The sequence below is a fragment of the Thermobia domestica genome, chromosome 5 (assembly GCF_964235325.1).
Source record: "Thermobia domestica chromosome 5, izTheDome1.hap1.1, whole genome shotgun sequence".
Classification (NCBI taxonomy): domain Eukaryota; kingdom Metazoa; phylum Arthropoda; class Insecta; order Zygentoma; family Lepismatidae; genus Thermobia; species Thermobia domestica.
Genome location: NC_137458.1, coordinates 235,413,420 through 235,436,818, shown reverse-complemented (window position 1 = coordinate 235,436,818; position 23,399 = coordinate 235,413,420). Strand labels below are relative to the sequence as shown.

Here is a 23,399-nt window from a genome sequence, read left to right as displayed (position 1 = left end):
GAAAGCTAATTAGATTAATTAAGATATGTTTAAATGAATCCCTAAGTAAAGTCCGGGTAGGAAAATTTTTGTCCACGAGCTTTCACGTCGAGAATGGCCTAAAACAAGGAGATGCGCTGTCGCAATTATTAATTAAACTTCGTTCTGGAATACGCCATAAGGAAAATCAAAGATAGCAACCAGGGCCTACAGATGAACGGTATTCACCAGGTTATGGCATATGCTGATGATGTAAATTTAATAGGGGATGATAGGAGAACAATAGATAGAAATGCAGAAAAAACTAAATACATGGAAGTGCGTCGGGATCGGAATACAGCAAATTATGGATGCGTTAAAATATTAAATAATACTTTTGATAAAGTGGATAGTTTCAAATATCTAGGATCAATATTAACAGAGGAAAATCATATTCACGGAGAAATTAAATGTCGACTAAAACCAGGGAATTCGTGTTACTATTCGGTTCAAAATCTCTTGTCGTCGCTAATTCTGTCGAAGAATTTGAAGCTTAAAATACATAAAACAAAAATCATGTCTGTTGTTCTGTATGGTTGCGAAACATGGTCGCTTACTCTGGGGGAAGAACATAGACTGAAAGTATTTGAGAACAAGATCCTGAGACGAATATTCGGACCCAAGAGGAACGGGAATGGGGAATGGCGGAAACTTCATAACGAGGAACTACATAATTTATATGGTTTACCCAACATTGTTAGGGTCGTCAAGTCTAGGAGGCTTAGGTGGGCGGGTCATGTAGCTAGAATGGAAGAAAGTAGAAACGCTTTCAAAGTCTTGACTGGAAGACCAATCGGAAAACGACCATTAGGAAGACCTAGGTGCAGATGGGAGGACAATATTAAGATGGATCTCGCAGAGATTGGAATACAAAGTAGACACTGGATGCAGTTAGTTAAGGATAGAAGTCAGTGGAGAGCTTTTGTGAACGCGGCATTGAACCTCCGGGTTCCATAGGTCATAGAGTTAGTTAGTGTGTTGCCCATGGCTAAGCCATCATTCTGAGAGAATTAATGATTTTCAAATTGGAATACATTGGTTTTTAAACAGACCTCAAGTAATTGTAATAAAAAATGAGTTTCATAGGCAGATGCGTCATTTTATAATAACCAAGATCGTCGAATTTCTGACTTGAAGATAGTCGATGGGAAGTTCTACCGAGACGTAAATCAAATCAAAATGCCAGATAGGTACGCAAAGGACGGAAACATAGTCTCATCAATGTAACGGCAAAACTAATATCAAGGAAGTACCAGTAAATAAGTTGAAATTTAAACTATTTTCCAATAGTCACAGCTATTATAAATGTGTAAACATTTCTACTGTGCTAATAAAGTAAGTTTATTTTTAAGAACAGACTGTGTAGGACTCTTATTTTGTAAAATTTTCCCATAGTGTTAATTTTTATAGCATTATTATAATTTGTTGCAATTTCGTGTATTAATAATGATTATTCAATCTTTCCAATTTTTCAATTATGTCAAATAGTTAGTCATGTCTTGATTTGACTAGCTTATAGGTAGGCGTAGTGATACTAATGATCAATTTTGTAATCCACTGAAATATATATATTGAAAGATCTTCTAAATTACGTAAATTTATATCATTTTAGTATTATCATATTTTAAATATTCTATTTCTTTAATTGGGATAAATATTTTCAAAATTATTCAATCAGAAAACCCGATGATTATTACAAATTGAAGATTATATTCACAGCCATTGTATATATATTTATTTACATTTCCATATTTTAATGTAAACGTTGCCATGGAAATAGGTGTGTGTGTGAAATTCTGTTTTGAGGAACGTCTGGGGTTGAGATTAGTTAGTTGAGAGTTTTTTTTTTTTTTTCAAATGGGCGACAGTCGTGGTTAATGACCGTTGAATATATTCAACAGTTTGTTAATTTCATCAAAAGTAAGGTAAATTTGACAAATTTGACAACTGAAGTGTAATTAGTAAAGCTCAAAAGAAGTATTGAACTAGATTTGCTGAAGAAAATATATTATAAAATAATTTGGAAAAATATCATACGGAAAAAAGTACCTTTCATTTCATCAGTGATTTAACGTATTTAATCTGCTTGGTGATTATTAAATGTTGATATCAGCATAAGCTGAACTCTTATTTTGGCTTAGAGGATTCTTCAAAATTAAGTAACAAATTGTTGGTTAATGTGACACCCAATCTACTGCTCGGGTTTGTATCCGTGAGAAATATTCTTACCAGGAATTAAATGTGGGCACCCACACGCAGAAAATTCGCGCATTAGCCAGTAACCAGTTATGTTCACATGGACCTATTGTTAGATGTGGGATCCAAACAAAATTCATGATTCCATAGGCGATAGAACTGATCGTTCAATTAACTAACTATTGAAATTCCTATCCAAGATATCATGTCCGACTCCTTACCAGGGCTATTTTAAAATATCACTTTGTATGTATTTTGGCATTGAAAAACATAAAGATAAGAATTTACGTTACGCAGAACCCTGTATACATAAAATTTTCCCTTTCTCCCCTACGAAATATAAGCGTACACATGAGTTCATGTATAATTAAGTTCCTTTCTATGAGAATTTTATATATCTGTTTATTTATTATTATTATTATTTTAATTCTTTGTCCTAGCATGGTTTTACCTTCTTTCAAAATGTTTATCACATGCAACAACAACACTAACATAAAAAAGGACACTGATGACGCGGATTCTATGGAAACAGACAGCTTTCTCAAAAAACTTTCCTACTTTTTGTGTCTCTTATCGCGATTGTTTTTTCCAGACAGAAACCATAGTTTACACGAGGTACGTAAACACAAGCTATATGTTGAATGTTGGTAGGTATCCCTCAACTGAGCAAGGTCTCGGAAATGGAATTTTCATTATCTCTTCCTTATTCTTACTTTAGTTTTTATTCTCCCATCCAAAACAAAACGGAAAACGATTACAGTGCAATAGCAATTAAACTATCAGTTTCTAATATATCCTCGGACATAACACGCAAGTTTTAATGATTTTTTTTTAATACGTGTCTCATGCGTTGTATTACAAAACTTGTTACCTTATTCCCTTGAATGTTTCTCTGTCTTAACTATTCACACTTTTTTCTTTTTTTAAGCATACGAGTAATAATATTTTATTATATGAATAATTTTCAGTCATTTTTTATTTTATGAATATTGGTCAGTCATTCAGGCCAATTTTCAGTCATTCACAGGATTGACTCATACAACGGGCAGAACTAAACTGCTCTTCACAGTTAACGCACGTAGTTTCAGAACCGATTCTTGAGTGAGAGTCCTTGGTTTGGACATAAACCTAGGTAGTGGTATGGATCCACTTTAAGTATTATGTACGGTTTCATATAGCCTCGGTGCTGAAAAAATACATTAAGAACTACAATAAACTTACTCACGGGAAGAGTTATGCTTTTAATTGAATTCTTCTTTTAACTCTTTGAAGCATGGTGGTACTTATATTATACCACCTTTTACATAACGTTTGCGAAACTCCGTGCCGCAAAGAGTTACTTGTTTTGATACTAGTCACGTAGATAGATCTTATTTGGAGTGATAACATATTCTTACTTCTCTGTTGTTAACTCCGTTTCTATTTCTTACTATTATCTAAATATTAGACGTAGGTCTATTTCCTTCTCTACAGGGTGGCCAGAAAGTACCTTTAAATCTGAACTTATTTCATCCTAAAATTAATAAATTGATAATACTTACAGTTATATGTCCAAAACTTCGTATATGCACCTTCATTATCTTTGCACAGCTTCATACGCCTCCATGTCTTCCTACTCATCCGCTTTAGCAGCTGCGGCATCACACACTGGAAGACTTCAAACACACTTGCCCACAGCATTATTATCCACGTACAGCTTCTTCGTGACGTGTGATTTGATCATACCCCACAAGGCAATTACGTGGGAATTTACGTGAGGAACACTAATGTCATATCAATGGTCAGGATGGGAGGTTCAAATCTTAAATATCTTAACATCTTACATTGCTACACGCATTTAGTTCGGGTGTAAAGGGACTTTCTGGCCACCCTGTACGTTACCACTGACATTCTGTTGAATCGGGTTTTAGCAAAATGTCCTCTCTTATCTCTTGAAAGTGTTCTTTTGAGATTACCATAACAAGCTCCGATCTTAAGACCATCAATCATATTCCTTTCTCCTCTGTAACTACTTCAACTATGCATCTAAGAAAGTAATTTCTTTACAACACATGGCCCAGAAGCTGCTTTCCCTCTTTTACTAGACTTCTTGACTCTCCAAATACTTCATTAGTAATATTATCTGTCCATTTAATCCTTTCAAATCTTCACTATACAAGTAGCTACACCCATGGTGGAAAGACTACAAGGTGGTTGCATGCGCATGTCGACGGAGCGCTGTCGTGGCTGTGACGTCATCTGGTTTGCAAGAGACAACAGTAAAAGGCGCGGCTTTAAGTGACAAGTGGAAATTATTTGTTACTTTGTTCTTTTAAATGATATCGAGAATGCCTAACTGTGCAGTGTACGGCTGTAGTAATTATTACAGAAAAACTAAGGGAACTAATATAAAATACTTTAGATTTTCTCACAAAGAGGGGGAAAGTTTCCAGAAATGGATTTTAGCTTGCAGGCGACAGGACAAAATGAACATAAAATATGGTAAGTTTTACATAAAAGTAATAAATAAATGCAATGTTAAATGAAATTATAAAAAAAAAAAACTATTTCATTATGTAGTTTCTTTTTAGTATTAATAGTATGTAATAATAGTATATAGGGCTACAGTAGCTTGTGTTGATATTGCATACAAAAATCCAATAGTACGATTTAAAAAAGACGAACTTTGAGGCAAGACCCGGATTCGAAATCATGAGGGAGGGGAACCGACAGAGGTGATCATTTCTATCATCATTTCCTTCTACATAAGATATTGAGACAAAATTTTCCCCACAGAGGTAGGCATGTAACTCGAGAAGGGAGACACGATGATCTAGGAGACTTACCTCCCTCGAGTTACGCAAATGGAGAGCATTGAACGCGTTAAAGTAGTTTAGGTCCCATTTCATTCTGGAGGTCTGCATTCCCTGTAGCCGTGGTGCTAAAACGGGACGTTGCACTTCAAATTAACTAACGAATGGAAGGTTCGTAATGACGATTAACGTTTACAAAGATATATAACAATGTATTAGATCAAGAAAATAAAGTATCCACCTACCACGTCAGGGCGACATTGTCGGGACATTTTTACTCAGATTTTGAAATTTTTGTTCATTTTAATCATAACTTTGGATAATTACATATACATATTTAGGTGCCCCTCCAGAATTACAAAGTTAACAATGACTACAGTAAATATAAAAATATAGTAGATTCTCGAACAATCAAGGAAGCACGGTGGCTCAGTGGCAGAAGGCTCACCTCTGGTGCAAGGGATACTGGTCCGCTTCTCGGTCAAGTGAGTTTGTGGTGGATAACATCGTGTCCGTGAGTTTCTCGGGGTACTCCCGTATTCTCATTCCACCAAATTCCACATAATCATTCACTCGCATTTATCTTTTGTCTTCTTTAGTCCACGGGACAGAAAAGAGAAAACTTATCAAGAAAATTAAGAAAATTATGTAATTTTATGGTTTATATCTTCTATAGTCTAGCTGTAACACCCCTACATCGTCTTCACCTACGCCTAGTATATTGTTTCTTGCTTGAAATAGTCAAGTTGCAATTTCTTTGTTTGAGGTGCTTTGTATATACATATTTATTTCTATATATTTTTAGAACACAATAGTATATGTAACGCTTTATTTCGTGCAAATGTTTAATAATACAGTTTATTATGGCGTAAATTTTGACACTAATATTCAGAGAACTGTCAGTTTCACCAAACCTTTTGCTTAAATACCAATTCTGTAAATAAGCGATCAGCGATTTCAAATAAGATTATTTTTTTTATAAATCAAAAATAAAAACGATGTTTAAAATATTAAATACGTGCGTCCCTGCTCAATAAAGTTTTTAACCTCCCCTGAGATTCTGACGAAACTTACGTGGGAACAACCTCTAAAAAAAACTGTCCAAGCATAACGAAAATATACGTACGTGCATTACGAAAACCATGAATTTTCCCTTGAGATATTCTCAAAATTTATATGCAGTCATCAGTAAAGAATTCTCTTTCAAGCAAAATAATAATAATAGTAAATCAAAACCGATCAATGTGTTACGAAAATATACTTGAGCATACATAAATATATAATAATGAAACGCATTAACGACACACTGTGTTATAGATTATTCAGGCCTATACATACTCGAGTGTATTACTTCAGATGTTTAAAAAAGAAAAGAAAGAAAGAAAGAAAGAAAAGAAAAGAAAGAAAAAGCAGAAAATGTAGTGAGTAATATTGGCTTGTTCACGCTTCAAAGTTGTTTAATATGAACTGATATTGCTGTTTCTTTTGCTATTGTAAATATCTTCCTTTGAATTCACTTAGCTCAAGCATTGATTGCATTACGTTTATATAATTATTGTTTGTACTAAAAATTTTACTTCGATGAAGATCACTATAAATAGAAAAGAAGTTTGCGTGTAAGATACAAGCGAGCAAGCGTTTGTTACAAGTTCATCTGACTCTCGCTGGCCATGTCTGCGACCAAGATGACGTAATGCGCCAGAGCTACAAGAATGTAGCACTGCATTACATCCACCTTGTAGTCTTTCCATCATGGCTACACCCATACATCAGTCGGTAAGGTTCGATGTTCCCTAGCCATAAGGATAAACACTTCGAACATTTTACTAGCCATCTTTTCCGTCTACTTTCTAATTTGTAAAACATGCTCTTCTTTTAACCATTTTTAAACCTTCCTTCATGTTTTTTATCCTTTTTGAAGTCTACCACAGGCTGAAGAAGGAAGTTGTATCTTCCGAAAGCGCTACCTGTTGCATGTAGAAGAAAATTCTCCTACATATTTTTTTGCGATAAGTAATGGCCTTTCTGCTTTTTCTCATGCTGTTCTTAGTTTGTTATAAGCTTCCTGAACCGTACTTATTCTTTGTCTTATCCCTATATTACTCTACAATCAATTCATGAGCTCAAGTATTTTAGCTGATCAACTTATAATTTGGTCACCTTTTACACTTTCTGCACCTTCAGCTTCATTGGTTGGTTGGCTCTACAGTTTAACATTACTTTTATTACCAAGTCTGTATAAGATTCGAATCTATCTCTAGTCTATAAAATGTTGGTTTAATTTTTATTTATTTTCATCCAATGCCCTGTATAACTACCATTAATTTTTTAATAATTTCTTCATTTCATTTTCTGGCACCAATGTCACGTCATTAGTAAATGTAATTCACTACTTATCTTCTACCTACCTTCCTCTCATCATATTCATTAGAGCACTCTTTTACATTTTTTTCTAAACACATTTGAAAGTAGGTGTGACAGAAAACATCCTTGCTATAGGCCTCTTCCACTTTCTACCTTCTGTGAGTTTTCTTTTGCAATAAACACCTTTATCTATTGAAACTCCCACCTTTTTCTTTTCTCAATTTATTTTATGAAATCTATTTCCCAATTCAACAGATCTTTAATAGTGCTCAAAGATCTTGTACCAATTTTATTCCTAAATCCGAACTGGTTTACACTAAACAATTATTTACGATCCCATAAACACTCTACATTATGTAATGCTGTATTAGATGTTTTAAAAAAAAATATATTTACGTCACACAAGCAAGTGAATAATGATTAAAAAAAATCATTGGAATGAAAATTGTAAAAGGAAACACATGAATCTTGTAAAACCAACGATGTTGTCGACTATATACTCAAATGTCCTACAGTCTAAGATACTGGAAGCAAAGATTTTGCACAACTTATTCTTTGTTGGTGTGGACTCTTCTTAAAGTCCAGGATCTAAGGGGGGTTTAGCATGCATGGAAAGCCTAACGCAATTTTATTTCTGATTATTGTTATAGGTACTATAGTGATTGTGAGAACTGATGTCGCCGCCCCCTAGCGTGGTCGACAACTTGCGGGGAAGGGGGAAAAGGGGTGGGGCGCAGAAAATCGTAGACTTTCACGTTGGTGGTCCTAGTAGCCCTCCTAATTGTCACAGGGACATGAACTATACCTCGTTAGAAAGCTTATAGAACACAAATTCCAACGAGGTAACTTTTGTGACCCCCGTGTCCAACACGTAAAAGAAGAAGAAGAAAGAAAAAATTTGGAAGAAAAACACATTTTTGTAAAATCTGTGGGTCGCTGGCAATATTGTTGTTTGTCGTACGCAGGAAAAGATAATCTCACATGTACACCATACATTGGCAACAATCATATAAAGAAATGAAGGATATAGATACATGATACAATACCAACAGAGATAAAATTTCGGAACTTCGTACCTCGATGGTCACTTTGTACATATTTTTCGATTTACTGTCGTCACGTTGGCAGCCCTAGAGACGCCCCTAATTATCACAGGGACATGAACTATACCTCTTTGGTAAGCTTATGGGACACATATTTTAGAGAGGTAACTTTTGCGCTCCCCCCTCCTGCGTGCGACAAACAACAGTGTTGCCAGAGTTTCACAGAGTTAAAATTCTTCTTTCAATTTTTAAAATTTCTTCTTCTTCTTTTATAAGTTGGGCATGGGGGCACGAAAATTACCTAGTTGTTATCTAGTTGGAATCTGTGTTCTATAAGTTTTCCAGGTATGGTTCATGCTCCTGTAACTAATAGGGGCGTCGTTAGGGCTGCCAGACAACGTGAAGGTAGACGACAAATATACAAGGAGAGTGAAGAGTGGTACGAGCTTCCGAATTTTTATCTCCTTTCTATTGCACCTACGCCCTTCATTGTTTTTATATGACTGTTACCAATGTCTGGCGTACATGTGAGATTTTGTTCCTGCGTACGACAAATAATAGTGTTGTCAGCGTTCCTCAAAGTTCAAATATGTGGCTTTCTTTTATAAGAAAATATACACTGGAGAAATAGACAAATTCAATACCCCATTTACCCCTCGTAAGCCCAATGACCAAATAAAGGCTATCACTAGTTAGTATAAAGGTAACAAAGAAAGTTTTGTCGCTTGTTGTGGAGGTCTGTGTTCCATTGGACCTCACACCATGAGTTGAATGCTAATGGAGATAAGGCGAAGGTCAGTTGTTGGTGTGGGTACATCCAACATACTACATGGTTGTGGCCGTTCAGTTACACTGCGAACTTGAGTAAGGACAGAGTGAACATAGAACCTCCACAGAGCGTCATAAGGGCATGTATGCTGTAGAGTTCGAACTGGGGTCAAACGGCGCTGTAGCGAGGCGGAAGATATGCCAGATCTTTGGCGAGGATGTTGTGACTACGCGAACAGTGCAGCGGTGGTTTAACAAGTTTTAAGGACGGTGACGAAACACTCGAAGACGCACCACGTGCCGGAAGACCAACACATGTCCAAAATGAAGATCTTCAGGCAGCGATTGAGCTGAACAGTGGCCAGACATGTGAGGAACTGAGACTACAATTCAGAGTGAGTGGAGAAACCATTCGACAGCACCTCCATCAACTTGGGAAGCACTACAACTTGGTTCGATAGGTCCCACACGATTTGATTCTGGGCCAGAAGGCAGCGCGAGCAGGCACTTGTGTTTCTTTGCTGTCTCGTCTGAGAAAGGAGGCATTTCTGGACAGGGTGTTGACATGTGATGAGAAGTGGATCCTGCACGAAGCTCTACGGCGCCGTTATCATTGGTTAGCATCCCATGAACAGGTTCCAAAACAGCCGAAACCAGCACTGCACCAGAAGAAAGTCCTCCTGTGTGTTTGGTGGACTACTCGCGGCATCGTGCATCGGGAACTGCTACCAGCTGGTCAGAGCATCAATACAACTATGTACTGTCAGCAGTTGAGCCGTGTTCAAGAAAAACTCAAAACTCTGGAGCTGAGGGGTCCTCCTGTTACACGACAACGTTAAGCCGCGCGTGGCTAGGATGACCAGGGACACCATTCTACGTCTTGGATGGGAAACACTATTGCATCCGCCATACTCCCCGGACACTGTACCGTCCGATTATTACCTGTTCTATTCCTTGGACAATCACCTTAGTGGACGCCAGTTTAAATCCTTATTAGAGGTGGAAAATTCACTTGATATCTTCTTCACTTCACTGCCCACTAAGTTCTACCGCGATGGAATCCATGGTCTTCTATAACGTTGGCAGAAGGTCGTCGATGCTGATGGAGACTATTTTTGATCTTCGTGGTAGTCTTAGGTGACATATCGATGTTCGAATGTGGTGGGTGAAAAAGTGACAGAACTTTCTTGGTTACCTATATATTCATTTATTTATATTGAGACCAATTTTTATGCTTGTAGCTCCTTTGTTTAAAGATAATTTGAGTTTGGAATGGATACCGTTTTTTGAAATGCATCTTTGATTGTAAAGCCATTATTATATTGTTAATATATCAGGGTGTCTACTGGAATACCAGAAAGTAAATTCATGACTTTTTCATAACTTTTCATGACCTTTTTGTTCAAATTTTCATGACCATGGCGATAAAAAATTACCGTTAGTAACAATAAACCCCTACCATTAGTGGTGCATCGGTTAAGATGAAGATCACATTATGTTCTTATTTGTCTAATGTACATAATGTCGATTAGCTGACAACTAATTTTAAAATGCAAGAGCAATTTAAAAGGCAGTACAATTTTTAATTGCGGTTCAAGTATGGGTTTAAGGCTTACCAGGTTCTATAGATTTAAAAAAATCTTGTGAACAGTCCCGTTACATTCAGCTAGGTTTTTTATCTGCATTTTATGTACTCTGAATTCTAAATTTATAATTTTCGTTTACAAGAGAAGACTGATTACGTAAATATACAATTCTTTTCCATCGTGTCATATTTGAAATTAGCGTACATAAACATACTGATAAAACCTATTGAATTTGTTCATAATGGAACCTTCATCCTGGATGGGGTCTAATGCCTTCTTTCTTCTCTTTTTTCAAGGGTACTTTTACAAATATTTTTTATCACAGTCTGCATACTAGTATCACATCAAAACTTAAAAAAAAAAAAGCGAACACAAAAATGGACATCTTGATTGAATATCACATAATTAAAGAACTTATCACATAATTAAAGATTGAACTTATCACATAATTAAAGATCATAGTGAGTTTAGTAAAAAACATTTCATAAAGCTTTATATGTAAAAAATTATATTAGTTTACATAGAGTCTGGATACTTTCATATACTTTTAAGCTAGTCATATACTTTTAAGCTCTTTCCAAAGTATTCATAATTTTAGGGGTCGCTGAGATAGTGACATTTTAATCTAACTCAACTTCAAGGTCATACTCCACTCTCTAGGAGTGAGGTTGGGAGGGGGCGAGATTTTAAAAGTAATCAAAAACGACGGATATTAGTGTTAAATTCATAGTTTTCGAGGTCTCTGAATTTAACGATATCAGTTTTCATGATGTTCAAGTTCATCGTCACCCCTTGGGGTGGGGGTAGGAGAGTATGACTTTTTCAGATAAGATAGCTAATTAGTAACTACTGTAATTAGAGCGAATTAAAAACATTAACATATTTTCTCGTGCTTGCACGGAACTATGCGGGTTGCTAGTCTTAGATATAACTTATTGTGAATCTTAAAGAAAGAATCTAAAATTCTGCCGCCTTGTGCTCGAGCACAGAATAGCACTTACCTAAATATGGGCCTGCTCTTACCAGTGAATCACTCTATACTGTATTTGAAGTTTTAATTCTGAGTATAATTATCCATCTAGCAGAAATTTGTCTGAAATTAAGCACTCAGAGAACTGCCCAAAGACAAAACAAATTGTAAAAGAAATTCGTTTTAAAAAAATAGATCATCAAATTTAAAATCTGCATATATTATTTGCATAAGTCTAAAGGCCCAAAAATACACAATTTACATTTTTTAGAAGTAAAGAAATAGCAGATTAGAAAGTTGGACAGTAAAAAGTTGTTACTATATTACAGAGACTAGAAACTGAAATGGCAGCAGCTAGGAAGACAGTAAAGTACCAGTTAGCCAGCACTAACTGGTGGGGGAAATTCTCACAATTACTGATCTGATACAACTGTTTCAGTACATGCAGTATGAGGTATAAAAGTATGAAGTATAAAAATATACTCTGAGATTTCAGATTTTCATGACCAGTTGGGTAAATATCGGACTTTTTCATGGCTTTCATGACCACTAAGCAAAATATATGACTTTTTCATGACTTTCATGACTTTCATGACCAGTAGACACCCTGTATATGTACCTGAAATAAAAATATATTATTAGTATTTACTTGCACTTGCCTTCATTTGTTGAACATTTGTGTTCCTGATGTTAATCCAGCCAATTTCCAGTGACAAATAACGCCCACATCTTCACTTCTTCATTTCACAAACGAACTGTTCTTGATTTTCAAAATTTCTACTTTTTTTTTTTTTTTTTTTTTTAACTAAACATAAATTACTTGAGGCCTAACGTATTGCACCTGTTGCTTTCAAGTTTGCATATCAATTTAAAAAATAAATCTAATACTAATGGTTTGTTCTTCTTAATTATTGCAATTGAGTATAATTTACTTAGTCACTATCGGTTTTTTCGCAGTAATATTTTGTCACAGGATTTTTGCAATTGCCCGTACAAGCACAATAACTGCAGCAAGACGACTTACTTACAAAACACCTGCAAGACAGTGTTTTTCAGGTTTTGCATGTGCAGGATGGAAGTAAGATATCTGGTACGTCAGGCTGTGTCATCAGAAGCGGACGTATGGTTTTATTGTCGTCTAAGAAAAAAAAAAAAAAAAAAAAAAAACTTGGTTAAATCTAAAGGCTCTGCAAAGGGAATGGTGGAGTTACTCCAATAGTTCAGTTGAGCAGTACATCTCAGCACATGTTGTCGGAAAGAGTTGGAGGTGCATGGTAAACAAACAATGTCATCAACTGCTGATGGAGATGACAGGAAGTGAATATATATCCACATTTATCACAAGAATTTTTTTTTCTTAACAATCTTTAAATAGACAAACTCTAGTTGGTGAAGTTGAGTATCTTTCAGGTTTTATTGCTGTTAACAACTGTAGCACATCTAAAATAGAATCTGATTTTCTTGCTAAACTGAAAGCATAGTGTTTGCTTCCTTCTTTGCTCGTCGAGTCACAGCCTGTAAAGACATGAAGAGCTGGTGAACTTTTGGAGAATTTTATCCCAAGTGCTTCTGAAGCTATATGACATCCTAAAGCTCTTTTCGTTTCTCCAACATCAGCGACTAACCACAAACTATGACAAAACAGACGTCTTTCAAATCATGCCAGTATGATATGGCTAACACGAACACACCCGTGCCTGGGCTGTGAATTATTAGAATTATACTTCCTTTGTTTCTAACTGAATCAAATCCATGAAGAAAAATTCTTGTGTGCGTTTCATTCTTGGTTAGTTTCCAGGTTTTCATACGTTCTTATTAATTAATCTTCATGTTTTAGGTAACAGTCGTTTTCGTTTTTAAAACTACCAGACACTGGAAATTTGCTGGATTAATATCAGAAACACAGATGTTCAACAAATGAAGGTAAATGCATATAAAGTTGTAGTGATACTAATATTATATTTTTATTTTAGTTACATTTATTAACAATATGATAATGGCTTTACAACTGAAGATGCATTTCAAAAAATGTTACCCTACCAAACTCAAATTATCGTTAAACTTATTCCAAAGGAGCTACAAAGGTAAAAATTTGGTATCAATATATATAAATGAATATTCTAACTAGTGATACCCTGTATTTGGTCATTGGGCTTACGAAGGGTAAATGGGAGGTATTGAATTTGCCCATTCTCCAGTTTACATTTTTTTTATAAAAGAAAGCCACATATTTGAACTTTGAGAAACGCTAGCAACACTGTTATTTGTCGTACGCAGGAACAAAATCTCACATGTACGCCAGACATTGGGAACAGTCATATAAAAACAATAAAGGGCGTAGGTGCAACAGCAAGGGAGATAAAAATTGGGAAGTCGTACCACTCTCCACTCTCCTTGTATATTTGTCGTCTACCTTCACGTTGTCTGGCATACCTAACGACGCCCCTATTTGCCACAAGGACATGAACAATACCTCGTTGGAAAGCTTGTAGAACACAGATTCCAACTAGATAACTTTTCTGCCCCCATGCCCAACCTGTAAAAAAAAAGAAGAAAAAAATTAAAAAAAAAAAAAGAATTTTAACTTTGTGGAACTCTGGCAACACTGTTGTTTGTCGTACACAAAAGGGAGGGCACAAAAGTTACCTCTCTGAAATCTGTGTCCTATAAGCTTTCCAAACTGGTATAGTTCATATCCCTGTGATAATTAGGGGCGTCTCTAGAGCTGGCAACGTGACGACAGTAAATCGAAAAATATGTACAGAGTGACCATCGGAGGTACGAAGTTCCGAAATTTTATCTCTGTTGCTATTGTATCTACACACTTCACTTTTTTATGATTGTTGCCAATGTATGATGCACGTGTGAGATTATTTTTTACTGCGTACGAAAAACAACAATGTTGCCAGAGTCCCACAAATTTTACAAAAATGTGTTTTTCTTCCATTTTTTTAACTTTCTTCTTCTTTTTCGTTTACGTATTGGGCACGGGGGTCACAAAAGTTACCTCGTTGGAATTTGTGTTCTATAAGCTTTCCAATGAGGTATAGTTTATGTTCCTGTGACAAGTAGGAGGGCTACTAGGACCACCATCGTGAAAGTCTACGATTTTCTGCACCCCACCCCTTTCCCCCTCCCCCCAAGTTTTCGACCACGCTAAGGGGCGACAACATCAGTTTTCGCGATCACTATCGTGCCTATAACAATAATCAGAAATAAAATTGCGTTAGGCTTTCCATGCATGCTCAATCCCTCTCAGATTCCGGCCTATTACGGTCTCAAGGATACTTAAGGAATTCGTTATTTCTTTAGTTATTGTTACGTATATTATGCTACACTACGGGAGAAATTTCTTTAACACTAACAGTTCATCTTCCATGTGGTAGAACAGAACGATAAGAGACTCGAACTTTGTTCTGGACATATTCTGATTGCTACAACAACTATGCTTCAGTTCCATCACGACATAGATTTCGTACGTACATGGTATTTTAGTTGCTATGATTATCACAGAAATGTCAGTATAAAAGAAATTTTTCCATGAGTAGTTATATCTTGATTTCACTTTCTATTAATGGGAACAAAATTAAATTAAATTTTCATGTGTATAGATTTAAAATCATATCTGCTTATACTTTGCATGCAATATTACGTTACGACATGAGACCTTAAAGTAACGGAAATAATTTACCAGTTTTCCTTAGCACGTAATGCAGTTAAAGCAAGGTTGCTCAATACTTCAGAAGCAAAGATCTGTCGAAGTTTCTCTGGGTTCATTATCTGGAGCAGGAGTTTCACAACTCTGTAATTGAAAGGAAGTTTCTTATGCAAAATATTGAATCAGTAAATATTCTATCAGGCCTTGTTATTGTCAACCTAAACACAACAACACATTGAGCAAGGCTATGTGATAATATATATATATATATAAAAACACACAATCACTTAACAGTTTCAACACAATAACCGTTACATGATTGTGGTTTTTATATATATTATCATATAGCCTTGCTCAGTGTGTTGTTGTGTTTAGTTTCACACCAGCAACACATATACACACAAAATATATTTATAGAAAACTTCATTTTCACTCTATCACTGAATAATAATGAAAATAATGTAAATTACTTTTCAAACAAATTACTAAAATTTATTAGAAAAATAGGACATATGGTATGATATTATATTGGATATGATCTTGAATATATTAATGCAGAGTAAATATTGAGATAAACTTCGGCATTAACCCGTATCCGGGCAACCGGGTCCTCCCAGACCCAGTAGCTTCATTTTTTTCGAATTTCTCAACAACCATACATATTTCGATGACATAAAATTCTGAATTCTTCTATCATTAATCGAAGTTAAAATCATGAACATATAGAGTTGGTAAAGCTAATGATTTTTTTAAAAATTGAAAACCTTTTCCTGACGTAACCGGGGCTCAAGAGGCCCCGTATAACTTAAATGCAATTCCTGTGAAATATAAGATCAAATGGTCACATAATTAGGCCTATATATTGAACACGTGGGTATTGTAACCTAACAGCATGTGTTGATATTATTTATTTATTTATTTTATTTTATTTACTTGCATCGCAGAAATGCTTTGAATAAGCAAGCAGAAATAATGAACCAATATTTGTTTTATATTTGTTGTGATAACAACAGTGCCGTGCCATGAGAGGAAAGAGTGGGGCGACGGTCCCGGGCGCCGAATAAGGAGGCACAAAATTCTCATATATAATGTTACTCATGTTAGGAAAATGCATGTGCACATATACAGGGTTTTCATAAAGTATGGACGGATTTAATTCTCTTATAATTTACATAAAAATGCTCATATTGAAATCAAATAAAGTGCAAACGGTAGCGGAAGGATTAAATTTTTACCTGTAATCTGCACCAGCTCAGTTCATTCATCGCCACACCTCCAACTGGGCGCCATTTGGACCGTCTAGGAATCGACTTCTGTGGGCTGTTGATGATACTTTCCCTTACCCTGTTCACTGTTGCAGGCGATGTTGGCGGCCTCCCACTTCGAGGACGGTCCAGGACGCTTCCTGTCTCCAAGAACTTAGCATGCCACTTTCGGATTGCACTCTCAGTCGGTGCCGGCTTTCTGAACTCTTTGGTGAACTTTCGACACACCAGAATTGGTGATTTTAGCTCTGCGTACCACAGAACACATTGCGCTTTCTCTTTCACCGACGCCATCTTTGATACGGTAAAAAAAATAGTCTTCTAGAGGAGTTTTTCATTTATTTCTTTCTTTAAAAGACACACACACACCAATACAGCTTACAACTTACTTTTAACAGTCAACATTGAAACAACAATGAAAACAACAATGGATGGAATTTGGTAAGAAACTGACCCTTGCCCTCCCTCTCCCTCTCTCAACGTGTTCAGAGTTGCCGCTTATCTAACAGTGTTGCCAACTAAAAATTTAATCTTTCCGCTACCGTTTGCACTTTATTTGATTTCATTATGAGCATTTTTATGAAAATTATGAGCAAATTAAATCCGTCCAGACTTTATGAAAACCCTGTATAAAATGGAAGAAAAAAGTAATAAATAGTGCTCTAAAACAACTAAAAGCAGGGTTTATTTCTGAAAATTTTCTTAACCTTCGTGTCAACCATGGTGGCCCTTCGCGGCTGGTATGCCGACGTCACTTATATGTACGGGGGCGCTGATTTTCCACGCCACAGTATTGATTAACAATGAGTGCGTAACTACCATTGTTGAAAGGATTACAATCAGGCAATTCGAAGGCAAATAAAGCTATGGTTCTTCTATCTACAAGACACCATGACAACACTATTGCATAGGAAAAGGATAATAAACCAGAGATAATTCTACAGTATAACAAAGCCAAGGGAGGTGCATTTCTTGGACCAGCTTGTATATGCATATGCCAAAAAAGGCGAACTAATCGATGGACTTTTGCATCTTTTATGAATTGTTTAGATGTCTGTGGCGTGACTGTTTACGCTGTGTGGACAAATATTCACCCCTTGTGCTAGATCATATCCAAAGAAGATCAAGGGTCTGCAAAATACAATTTTCATAACTATAAGGCAAATCTCGCCTGATATACAACCATCATCATCAACAATGGCGGATACTAAGAAGAAGAAGAAGAAGAAGAAATGCAACCTTTGTCCTGGACTAAAAGCCGCAAACAAAAGCAAGTTTGGCACGTTTGCAGTAAGCCCGTGTGCAACACAACAGGACAACAGTAACTTGTAAAAAATGTAAAAGAGACTAAGAAATTCCTCCGTCTGGATGCAAGACACATGTGTGAATAAGGACACTTGAAGGTTGATACGAAAAACAAGTAAAAAATACAAAGGTTGAAAACAAGAAAAACTATTATGTACATATATAACTTCATTTCTACATACATAATTGTATATTGCAAATTATAACATTTAAAATAAATATACCTTGAATTACAAAAAAATATATATTCTAGATTAGTCGGAACAGTATGTGACAATAGGCATTGAATTTGGCTTGTTCTGCACTTAAAATATATACTGGGCCTGACAGGCCCCGGTTACCAGTCTACGTTACAAAATTGTCTTGCCCGGACAAAGGTTAAGGTTTTATTTCATTTTACACAGTTAGTGAAGACTCACATTGCAAACAAAATACGTGCACATCTATATAACATATAACATCACATGAACAACCTCTGAACATAGTCATATTAGCAAATGACAGGTGCATAGCCATAAAGCAAGATAATGGAATATGCATACTCAACAACATTAAAAAAAGCAATGCATTAATTATCTTTTTATCTCGATGTAAATAATTTACAGTTAAACATTGGCAAAACAGAAGTCACGAACTTCTATCACTTGCGTAACAAGAATTTACAGAATTTGCTATTACCATAAAATAAAATAAGCACATTCGTTACGCGAAATTAACAAAACTATTTTTTTTTTTTTTTAATTGTGAACTAATGATTCTCTGATATTTTGCAACATCAAGTGAAATTCACTGTAAAAGAAATTACAGTGAACCTCCACCTTTAAAGCATGGAGTCCCAGGTTCGAGTATGAGTATGAGCACGGGGATTAATGGGGACGTCAGCATCGAGGCTATATGTCCCCGTCTCGATTAACAACGTTGCTCAGGACTGCAAATTAAAAGGAAAACAAACTAAAATGAATACAGTTCAAATGAACGAAAGCGCTGCTAAATAAAAAGAAAAAAAGAAAACAAACAAAAGTAGAGATAAAAGAATAAATAAGTTAAAATATATAACGATAACAATATACAGAAAAAAATAGATAAAAGATGATAGATAATATAAAAATTTAGCAGCAATAAAACAATCACAACAGACTAAAACAGCTCAGAGAACGTGAACAACTCTACAATCAGAAACGAACTGAAGTACCCGTCTAACAACTTCACGATCTTCATCCAAAGTACGGGTAAGGAGACAAGGCAGTCCGTAACGTTCTCTGAGATCTGAGTATTCAGGACATTCAACAAGAATGTCTTTGAATTTGACATCCCACGGTTATGCTGATTAGGCTAAAGGAGACGGTGATGATGAGAGATGAGTGAAATGGTGGAATGAAGAAAGTGGGAAGAAACGGGAGAACCCCGAGAAAACCCACGAGCACGGTGTTTGTCCACCACAAAGTTCACTTGGCGGGGGCTGGGATCGAACCCGGGACCCCAAGCACCAGAGGTGAACGCTCTACCACTGAGCCACCGCGCCCCCTCAACAAGAATGTGTTGAATACTCAGGGGGACTATACACTCCTCACAATACGGACAGGCTAATCCGCGCAACAAATAACTATGCGTCAGATGAGAGTGTTCGATACGCAGACGCGCCAGAAGCACTTCATCTCGACGACAAGAGGAAGCAGATGTATGCCACGTTCCTAGGATCGGCTTAACTGCGTGAAGTTTATTCCCAATTGCCTGGTCCCAATCCGCTTGCCAGTGAGAGCGCATTAAGCTGGAAAAATGACGACAAAGATCGGAGCAGGGAAAGTTATGCTCCAGTGCAAATCCGGCCAAGGCTGCGGTCTTGCCAGCTGTGTCAGCAAGTTCGTTTCCCCGAATGCCGACATGACTCGGTTCCCAGCAGACAACGACGACACAACCCTGTTGCTGCAATTGATGGCATCTCAGAAGAATGTTCTGCACGAGAGAGTTCATACTGAAGGCATTCTGTAGACTCAGAACCACGCTCTGAGAATCGGTGCAAACAAGCACACGACGTAATGAAAAAGTGAGAGCATGGTCCAAGGCAAGCTTCAGGCGATGCAAATGAAATTCTGAGCTGTCCTCGTCAGTGATAAAGGCACAGCCTACAGAATCCCCATCTATAGAACCGTCCGTAAAGAACACATTAAAATCGGGGTACTGATCTAACAGTGCGGCAAACTACTGCTGGTACACCTGGGAACCAGTCTGCTGTTTCGAATGCATAGACAAACGTAAATCATGGGGAGGTAGACGAAGCAGTCATGGTGGAATAGCACAAAAGTGAACCAACGAAAGAGAGGGCCACACGAAATCGTCGCCAAGGAAACTCTCACACGCACGGATGTACCATGGACGTGTAGAGCGAGGATGTGCAGCATAGCGCTTGTATATCCGACCACCACGGAGACATGGTCTACACGGGTGGTCTGGAATACAACGCTCATGCGCAGAATAATTAAGAAGTAGTCTGCTGCGACGATACGCTAACGAAGGTTCATTGGCTTCAACATACACGCTTGTAATGGGACTAGTACGGTAGGCGCCAGTAGCAATCCGAATACCCAGGTGATGCACTGTATCAAGTTGACACAACAGAGACTCACGAGCAGACCCATAGGCAATACAGCCATAGTCTAACTTGGACCGAATTAGACTACGGTACAAACGAAGCAGAACATTACGATCAGCACCCCATGTGCGGTGGGGAAGGACACGAAGGAGATTCAGAGCTCGAAGACAAGAGTACTTAAGATTATTCCGAATATGTGGTGCTCACGACGATCAAAGACCAGACCCAAGAAACGGACAGTGTCAACGAAGGACAAACGGGTGCCATCAAGATACAAGTCCGGGTCAACAATGCAAGTACGCTGCCTGTAGAAATGAACACATTGGGATTTCTCGGTGGAAATGCGAAATCCTGTCTCATTCGACCAGCGAACAAGACGATTGAGAGTCAGTTGAAGCTGCCGAGTAATGTCGCGAAGGTGGCGGGAGCGACAGAAGATGACAAGGTCGTCAACATAAAGCAGACCAGACACAGGAGCCTGGATCTGAGAAAGAACGTCGTTGACTGCGACAGCAAACAACGTGACACTAAGGACACTGCCTTGTGGGACACCATTTTCTTGCACAAAGCGCTCTGAGAAACTAGATCAAACACGCACTCTAATGTCGCTCGTGAAGACAATTCGTGATAAATTGGGCCACGTGCCCACGAACACCCCAGTCATATAATTGTTTTAGGATTCCGTAACGCCATGTAGTGTCATACGCCTTCTCTAAGTCGAAAAATATAGCTACAAGATGTTCTCCGTTGAGAAAGGCACCTTGAAGTTGAACCTCAAGATAAGCGAGATTGTCTGTAGTGGATCGGAAACAACGAAATCCACTTTGAAACTTACTCAAAGGTGAATTTGATTCCAAATACCAAACCAGGCGCTTGTTGACCATGCGCTCAAACAGCTTACAGACGCTGCTCGTGAGAGCAATGGGTCTGTAGCTCGTGGGGCTAGTTGCGACTTTGCCTGGCTTTAAGATAGGAAGAACGAGAGCTTCACGTCAAGCCGGTGGAAAAAACTCCTCTACCCAGATGCGATTATACAGTTGCAATAAAGCAAGCTGGGTATCGCGGGAGAGGTTGCGCAACATTTCGTAGGATATACGATCAAGCCCTGGAGCAGTATTGGACGATTTACGAAGAGCAGAAGCGAATTCAACATTGGGTAAAAGGAGCATTGTAATCTTCGCTGTTTGCGGTACGGAAGTTTAACGGGTTCCGCTCTAACCGGCCCCTAATGGGAACGAATGCTGAAGGATAATGTTCAGACTCAGAGATAGATGCAAAATACTGGCCCAAAGTGTTAGCTATCTCCGAAGGGTGAGTAACTAGGACACCATTGACAGATAAAGCAGGAACATCAACAGTAGGAGTATTGCCAGTAAGAGAGCGGACCCGACGCTACACAGTGGACATCGCTGTGCGACTATTGATGGACGAAATGTAATTCTTCCAGCTTTGGCGCTTTGAAAGCTTGATAAGACATCTAGCTCGAGCACGTAGAATACGGAAACGCTGCAGATTTTCATCAGTCGGATGAGGATTAAAGGTGGCAAGAGCGCGCCGACGAGCCAGGATAGCCTCACGAATGTCCGCAGATCACCAGGAAACACGCCGCCACCACATTCTGGGATGGAACCATGAGCAGCATCAAGAACAGCCTGCTCAAAAGCCTCTGCAACAGCACCTACAGGGAGATCATTACGACAATGAAACTCACTGAACTCACGAAAGTTATGCCAGCCAGTCAGCACGCTTAAGATTGAAGCGGCGGAGAGGTAAAGGAGAAGTAACAGGGAGACCATCAAGAAACAAGGGAAAATGATCACTGCCACAAAGATCAGGATTGACTCTCCATGTCAATAAGGTCAAGAGACCAGCACTGCACATGGAGAGGTCGATACAGAAATATGTGCCATAAGCAGAGGAGAAATGAGTACGACTGCCATCGTTTAGGATGAGCAAGCCACTCTCCTCAAGAAATTCCATTACCTGACGGCCACGACCGTCAGTACGGACAGAACCCCACAAACGATGATAGGCATTAAGGTCTCCTACAAGCAAGACTGGCGGCTCGAGCTGATGGAAGAGCTGAAGCAGATCGGCGGTTGTAAAGGCTTCTGACTGAGGAACATATAATGAACAAATTGTAAGCGGGCGAGGGAAGTATACTCGCACCGCAACTGCTTGCAGGCGGGAGACAATGTGAATCTCCCGAGAATGAAAAAATCGGAGATACAGACTGCCACGCCGCCAGCAGCGTGGTCACCATCAAGCTTATCACACCGATGCATAGTGTACCCAGAAAGAAGGAAAGACTGGGTAGGTTTAAAATGCATTTCCTGCAAACCGTTGAGAACCGACGAGTGGTAAAATATTAGTTGAGTCAATTCCTCACGGTGACTACAGAAACCATTCAGTTTCCACTGAAGAAGCGCCATACTGGAAGATGTCAACGTTTAAGGCGAACCTTCCCACGAGGACCAATAACAGCCCACTCGGAATCCATCAGTGAGTCCCAGGTTCGATTCCCAGTGGGAGAGCCTAAACATTAAGTTCATTATAGTATCAAGTAAACAAAAAAAAAAAAAATAAATAAATAAATAAAATAAAATAAAAAATAAAATAAAATAAAATGTTACAGAAGATGCAGTTTAAAGACTATGACGTTACACAAACAGACATATATATACAGAGTGTCTCAAAAGTCCCCTGACATAGAGTAATTCTGTTATTATCAGAGTTACAATAACATGTAAGAGGGGAAAACGTCTCCAAAAATGATGTTTCCAATTTAAAGTGAAGAAAGTTTATAAATCGGACGAGCCGTTTGGGCTGTACACTCTTTATACA

At 37.7% G+C, this 23,399-nt stretch overlaps 1 protein-coding gene across 4 annotated transcripts in view; it reads right to left on the bottom strand.

Moving 5' to 3' along the window:
- The window catches only part of LOC145686459 (uncharacterized), a 201,606-nt gene that overhangs the window by 53,243 nt on the left and 124,964 nt on the right, over positions 1-23,399 (bottom strand). For all 4 annotated transcript variants that reach the window (XM_081759778.1, XM_081759781.1, XM_081759779.1 and 1 more), the window contains one exon: positions 15,429-15,539. In XM_081759778.1, coding sequence (XP_081615904.1) covers positions 15,429-15,539 — 111 coding nt within the window. The remainder of the gene's footprint in view (positions 1-15,428; positions 15,540-23,399) is intronic.